At 35.9% G+C, this 7,790-nt stretch overlaps 1 protein-coding gene across 1 annotated transcript in view; it reads right to left on the bottom strand.

Annotated features, from left to right (window-relative positions):
• The window catches only part of LOC105038760 (coilin), a 33,987-nt gene extending 26,504 nt beyond the window's left edge, over positions 1-7,483 (bottom strand). The window contains exons 1-3 of the mRNA XM_010914647.4: positions 7,141-7,483; positions 3,890-3,954; positions 1,341-1,616 (exon numbers count right to left, since the gene is read on the bottom strand). Coding sequence (XP_010912949.2) covers positions 1,341-1,616; positions 3,890-3,954; positions 7,141-7,332 — 533 coding nt within the window. The 5' untranslated portion in view covers positions 7,333-7,483. The remainder of the gene's footprint in view (positions 1-1,340; positions 1,617-3,889; positions 3,955-7,140) is intronic.
• Between the last annotated feature and the right edge of the window lie 307 nt (positions 7,484-7,790).

Raw genomic sequence — 7,790 nt, forward strand, 5'->3', positions numbered from 1 at the left:
CTGTCAAACTGGAATTAGATGTCAATTCCGGAATGATAGAACACCAAGTTATTATCTTGTTCGTTGAGCTAAAAAGTTGCAACATATATAGCAATCCCCATTTTATTCTCTCAACCACGATGGAAGTTATTTAGAGTTTATTGCTTCTCAGCATCTACTTAAATCATCATGTTAAGAATCAGCACATTAAGGATTTCTCTTGTAGAATTTAACCTTCTAAATGAAAATGTTCTCACAAAATAAAACATCAATCTATAACTAGACATACCATCTATGATACACCAACAATGTGGTTCTAACATGGCTGATAAATAGTCATACTATTCCATCTAGATCAATAGTTGAATTTCCAAAACATGCCTTTAATCCCTTAAAAAAAATAGAAGACTTTTGTGTACCTTCAAGATTACATTCTGTATATGTTCAAGTCCTAGTTGTCGTCATTGAGTCAAGAATGCGAATTCATTTCACAATAAGTTTGTGGATTCAGAAAAGATTCAGATAAATTTGGAAAAATGTCAGAAACAACAGCTTTAGAATGATAGTAGATTAAAGAATGTTGCATCATGTCTAGGTCATCATTCAACAAATTTCAGAACAGACAAATAATGACTTATTAGTAATTAACTAGTTAAGTCAATGGAAACACACACCCATGCACACGTGCGCACGCACACATGCACATAGACAGACAGAGAGAGAAACACAGAGAGAGAGAGAGAGAAAGCAATCTATGCCATGATAAAATATCGAGAATGTATGAATAAAAGATCAAAAGTAATTAGAGAATATTCGATAATAAATTGGACTTTAAGGGTATTCTAATCAAAGCTCTAATGCAAAACTGGACAACATAAAGATGCTTTTGAAGAATATAATACTTTCTTATTCTCCAACAAGACAGTTTACATGAAGGTTCATTCCAAAAGATTCTGAAGTATGTCAGTGAATCCTATCATCCATTAAAGCATTGACCAATTGTATTTCTGCTCTCTCAAGCATTCATAACAGAAAATCATTTCCCAGCAAAATCAGAATTACAGAATGTTTATGGATGAAAGCAAAAATTCAAGTTAACACTGGTATCATTTCTAGAAAAAGGTTGATTATTCTTCCAAAATATATGAGCTAACTTATATACCAAGAAAATGTTATCATAACATCATAGCAATCAGATTCAAATCTGATGAATTAACAGAATGAATCAAATGGACAAAAAAAAATACAATACAAACTGATAAACAACCTTTTAGCCGAGAGAATATGCAACGCCAATACAAAACTTACTGAAAAAACAATAAGCAACGTAAAATATATCAAGATAAAGGCATATAAAATACTTTGAGTTCTGAGGTTTATCTGACTGCTTTCTTTTTTTATTTGAATTTGTACCCTCACTTGATGGAGTCTGCTTAAGGATCGCATTCTCTTCAAGAGCACACCTGTCCTTCTCATTTTTGCTTCTGTATCCACCTGAATTGTCTTGAGAATCTTTAATTGTCAGAAGCTTATTATTTGAAAGTATTGGCTGCTTGTCCATAATCTCAGAATCTTTAGTGCAATATGCATCATGTATCTCAATAACCTGCTTCTGTTTACCACACCTCCTTTTCACCCTGGTATAATGATGTCACAGCATAGCATGGCCAACTCATTAAACTGAGCTTGTTTTGCAAAAGTCAGTATGTATTGAAATCAGCTTGAGAAAAAAAAAATCATAAAAATGATAGTGAATAATCTACAATAAAAGATCTGAATTATGAATATTGCCCTCATCTATATACTCATTCTATGTGCAAGAAAAGATAATGCTTTCAATGTTAAACATAAAATTTAAAGAAAGATCAATTATCGGCATGAATCTAGGGCATGCTACCTACTTAACCAAAAAAGCATGTCAACTCACAAAGGGTGCATTGTACTGATGTACTCTCTCTGCATGTGTATTAAATCACAAAACTCTGTTATTTTAACATCCCAGGCCGCATCCTTAAACTCTAGGTGAACCTATGCCCAATATCTCAACAGAAGAATGACACTGCAACAATACCACAAGACATGGATCGACCAAGAATTGAACTCTTGGTGTTGGCTTCTGCATTTTTTGGAGCCAAATTCATTGCGGTTTCAGCAGAGGTTTCAATAGCTCCAATTTTGGTAATTTTGGCCAAAAATATGAAAACAAGATATGCACAGGGAAAATCAAGGAGGTCCAAAAAAAGAGAGAGAAACAAAAACAAGTCAAGAGGATAAATTAGATATCATTGTAGATTTCATTCTATTTTATGTGACCTTCAAGCGAATATTAACAGTAGTTTCATGCTCTAACAGCAAAAAAGGCAATAATCTTTCGAAAGGTAAAAATATTTCACATCATTTGATTGTCGTATATCATTTTAATATATGACGCCAATTTAACAGATGTAATCATAATGTTTATGAGATTTTAGCTGTAGAACAGCACATATGTCAAAAATTACTCCCACAAATTTCTTGGAATTTAAAGAAAACAATATGTGACAAAGGAACAGCGCAAACAATTCATCTGTACATAAAATTTAAGTTCATGAGTCAATCGCAGCAAATGAAGACCCTGATTTCTGAATAACTCGATGCAAACAGGAAAAAAAAAATATTTTCGATATCGACATCCTAACTTTAATCCATGAGATCAACCAATGTAAAACTAATACCAAAAAATGACGGCGTCAAGCTGAAAGCAAAATTTTATAAGCCATGACTGTGAAGTCTGCAAGCTTAGCTAAGAAGATACTTGAGAAAACACTATCGTAATGAGGGTACACAAAGGTACAGAAGAGTAGCTAATCGCTGAATAAAGTAGAGATGTGAGTGACAAGACAGAGATGCTCGAAGATAGCAACCAAGGATACCAAATGGCATCAAATTAACTACCGTCAGAGCTACACATGATGAGGAATTTAAATTTGCATGGCTGATGATGGGCATGGGCACATCCCCCATCATCAGCAATGCAAATTTAAATTTCTCATCTTGTGTAGCTCTGATGATAGTTAAGTTGATGCCAACTCCCCCAATGTGCTCATTCGCGAGACATCTCCAATGTCGGTGACTCCACCCTTTTTCCCCCCTTGTTCCCACTAGTCCGCGAGACATCTCCCATGTCGGTGACTCCACCCTTTTTCCCCCCTTGTTCCCACTAGTCCGCGAGACATCTCCCATGTCGGTGATTCCACCCTTTTTCCCCCCTTGTTCCCACTAGTCCATGTACGGCAAAGGGCCCATGCAAGAAAAACTTCAGACTCCTTAGTGCATTGGTGAAGCATTTTGGATATATCAATATTTCTTTATGCATATATTTGCTTTATCGTCCCTTGTACCTCATCATTCCATCACCAAGGACTCATCAAGCAATTCTCTTAATGCAATTGCTCATCCACTTTGACATGTTATTGGTTTTGTACTTGAGTATCAATTTCCTTACATAATTTACTGCTAAAAGATGCTATATTTTCTTTACCGCTAAAAGATGCTATATTTTCTTTTTTTAAATTCCACCACCTTATTTTTAGATGTGTAGCAGTTCCATTTCTTTTCTTGCACCGAGTATATGGGTGTAAGGCTACCATCCTATGTTGTGTGGCCAGGCTATCACCCAGCATCATCTTACAATCCATGCATGCTGAACACTCTCTTCTCCATCAGAAAAAGCAATTTGTTCATGACAAATTTGATCCACTTCAAAAAAATAATAATAATAATTAAATGTCTGCCTCTCCTTAAAACGTTCATTTGCAATTGCTAAATCATAAGCCACCACAAACTAGAATCTCCATTGAATTTATCATAAGAGATAATAATAATCATAAATATCATGATTATGTTAACATAAAATAGTTAGAAGATTTACCTGATGACATCTTTGTCTTTGAAAATGCAAGTTGACTCAAATGACGGCAGAACAAATTCATCCATCTGCAATAGAATATAATAAAGGATAAAAATAAATGATTATCTGTATAAAAACTCTTCTCTCTAATACAATAATTGCAAAATAAATAAATAAATAATTCTCAAAAAAAAATGTTATGGGGCCATATAAATAAAAGTAGCCACGTCTACAGACCTTTTCTTGCCTACATATGGTTTATTAGAGAGTCTGGTAAGAGCTATGTGCATTCATGATGTTTTCCTATTCTTGTCTTGGCAAATCAAGATTGAGAAAAACTAGTATCTAAAAGAGAGCATTTTTATTTAGTAAACACAATAATTGCTGTTAAAAAAAGGGACATCTATTGTCATCATCATTTCGGTCTTCAAGGTGTGCTGGTAAACAGGATGAAGAAAAAGGTGTCTATAATTTTTTGCTTATTTATTGTGAAATATGCATTTCAATAATATAGCTTCCCACCCTTCCCATCTTAGTTATGCAACAACTTTCTTAAATTTGAAAGCTTCATTTTATTAAAAGCAAGGTTCGCCGTACCGATACACATCATCCCACACTGGGCATACAATGCCGTCCTGGTATTGAACCAAGACTTGGTAGAAGGGGCATATGAAGTCTCGGTACGCTGAACCGACCCCTCGTATCGTGCGTACCAACACTATACCAGCATAGTACTAGTAAAGGGTCCAATACCGAGTCATTAAAAGTCTTCATCTTGATTATTCTAAAGCATCATAAGCCTTTTTAAAAAAAGATTTTGCACCTTAATATATATGATACTACAACTGCAGTAGTCGAGTAAGTCACTACAATGGCTGGTTATTATTCATAAGGATAAGACACTTAGGAAAAAGAAAGATGCTCAAAGGCTAATATTTTGCAACTATGCTCAAGCTCCAAAAGGAATCTGCATCGCTTGAGCTTTTTGCTCGACTTAGTTCGAACATAGTGATCCTTGAACACCAAAAAAGCCCTCATTTCACTTCCTTGTAAGAGAGGAACCGGTAAGAACAGCAATGAAACAATAAAACCTCTATGCTCAAAGCCCAATTTCTTCTAAAGACCCTTGGATCACATTTTGCTTTTGAGTGTTAGTCTAAATCATTCAAAAGCATGCATTAACTAATATTTCTCTTTGTCACAACTCCAAATGAATCAGATAAACTTTGCATAAAGTATGGATCTGCATAAACTAGGACATCCTCATATAGAAAATGTCTACTAAGATGTCTTTATTTCAAGCAGCACAAACTAAGTATGACTGCATTAACCAGCTGCCCAATTCCCAACCATGCTTGTGGTTATAATTACTTTATACATTTTACAAGTTTCTATTGCTTTGATAAAACCAAAAAGTTACGATTGGTATACCCAATTTACACTGAACAACTATATTTTTGAAGTTTCAAAAGAAAAAAAAAATCCAAATTTGATGCCTCAGGTAAGTGCAACCATAATAAAGAAATCATCAATAATCTAACAATCTATTAATTTCTCATAAACAATCTCTAAGACTACCTCCTGCTGGCAACCTCTGAGAAGTATCAGAACAATAGACCTAACCTCTCAGTTCATAATATGTACAAACCCTCTGATCATGTATATCTACATATGGGTCTCTAAATATCACCAAACAAACCACATATTTCTGTCTAGGCCTTACTTTGCCCGCGACTATGTTGACAATGGGGGCAGAGAGACTAATAAAGGCACATTTTGTGATAGATAAGAGATTATAACTCCTCTTTGAAACAAAGAGTTACAGTTCTGAATTTAATCTTCTATGCCTCTTTTAGCTAGTTCATTAATTAAAATTCTTGATATTTGTGTACTTCCCACATTAGCATAATGATGATGGAGGATACAATGAGCAACCAACACACCAGTATTATGAGATGTCCTGAAAACCTTCAGCAAATATCTTTTTAGTTGATTCTGAATACTACCGTTAGAGCAAATATCTTTTGAGTAGGAATGTCTCCCACGTTTTCTACCTTCTTGAAATCCATCTCCAACTACCATCCCTCATCATCAACCACTTTACAAGATTCTAAATGCTAGTCCACTATATTCAACCTTCACTCAAGAGGAAATGCTCAACAAGAAAATCACAGTTCCTTCACAAATTTCTGCCATGTCTCTATCAATTTTTCTAATGTAATTGATACCATCTACATTTTCATGTGTCCAGTAAAATAAATTCTGTATTTTATGTTCATCTAAATCCGCAATTTTGAAAGTGAAAAAATCTCCTCCCTCTTCACAAGAACTTGTACGCTCCTCTAAACTCTTTGTTCTTCTCATTTGCTCACAAACCATCTAAGAACACTATTCTCTCAAATTAATTATGGAGTCTCGTCCAACAGCCTCTTAGTATCTTGGAAGTTCCAAAATATTTTCCTTTCTTCCTGCTATCCATAACAGACCCAAAGATATACATGATTGTACAGTTGTACTAACCTTTCATATTTATATATTTTTAAATAATGTTTACATCTAAATTGATTTTTTTAACTTTCTTCTCAAACAACGTTTTTATGGGTGCTTCTCATTCTTATATTATCATCCAAATTTTAATTCTGCATAAGTTTATCTATCACATCCCATGATGCAAAATAGTTTATAAAAAAAAAAAGAAAAAAAAATAGAGAAACCCTCAGGCTGGGCCAAAATATCTTGAAAAATGAACTCTTGAGCCGACTCCATACTCAACAGCTACATTTTCCACCAATTATTAATTTTCTCCTAAGTAGACCACTAGGTTCCAACTGATCAGTCTTAGGGCATCTTTTCTTCATCGTACTCATCTATGCCACTCATAAATAGAAGACAGACTCCCTTTTAAGGAAATAATATATTAAGAGTAGCCTAAGACAAATGCAGCTTCATATTAAAATCATAAAAAACTAGGGCATCAGCTATTGCATAGAAAGTACATTATGAAAAGAGGGAAAAATTACAACATCCAAGAAAGTGTCTTTTCTCATTTATCTCGCTGCATGCACATCAAAATCAGCAAGTTTTCCCTATCAGACCCATGAAATCACTTCCCCGGCCCCAATAGCTTCAGATAAATCTAAAATTACAGCATTAGAAAATGATCAAGGAAACCTAGCAATGTCATTGCAATGGAAAAGAAGAGCGAAAAGGCACCACATTACTTCTAAACAATGGCTGGCTCGTTTAAAAGAGAGAAGAAACGAAATACTCACAGAGAGGACAAGGCCATGGGGGCAAGATCTCTGCAGGGCGAAGCAGTCGGCGAGGTGGTCGGCGAGGTCGCCGATGGTGGCGAGATCGGGCCTCAGGAAGGCCCAGCATCGCCTCAGCCCCTCCGACCGCTGGGACTTGGTCAGGAGATGGCGGTCCTCGAACTCTAGGCGAAGCCTCACCGGTTCCGCCATGGCGAGAGGGGGGAGAGGAAAGGGATGGAATGAGAGGAGATGGGGGAGGAGAGGGGCACAGCGGTGGCGAAGTCCTCTTGTGGCGAGCGTGATGGCCTCGGGTTGCTGCTAAACGCGCGGGGGTTTTAGCATTGTATGGGCTTAAGTGCAAGCCTCGGGCAGAATGCCAGTTTTTAAGTCCTCTCAGAGAACAAGTTTGGGTGGATCGGTTGGGTTTGGAAAGACACAAGAGTATGGCGGTCCAGTTCATCGATTTACATTTGTCTCCTTTTATAAATAAATTATAAAAAAAAATCTTTTGCGTCCCACTTTGCTCCTTGCGGCTCTAAATTATCAAAGGCATTAACTATGTTAATCTTCAGCATTTGTTGTCTTCGAGTGCTCCAATAAAATTGATACACTGAAGTAAGTTGAGGTAGGTCTAGTGCTCATCAAACTGTTTAAATGATCAAATAGCT

The sequence above is a fragment of the Elaeis guineensis genome, chromosome 1 (assembly GCF_000442705.2).
Source record: "Elaeis guineensis isolate ETL-2024a chromosome 1, EG11, whole genome shotgun sequence".
NCBI classification, from domain to species: Eukaryota; Viridiplantae; Streptophyta; class Magnoliopsida; order Arecales; family Arecaceae; genus Elaeis; species Elaeis guineensis.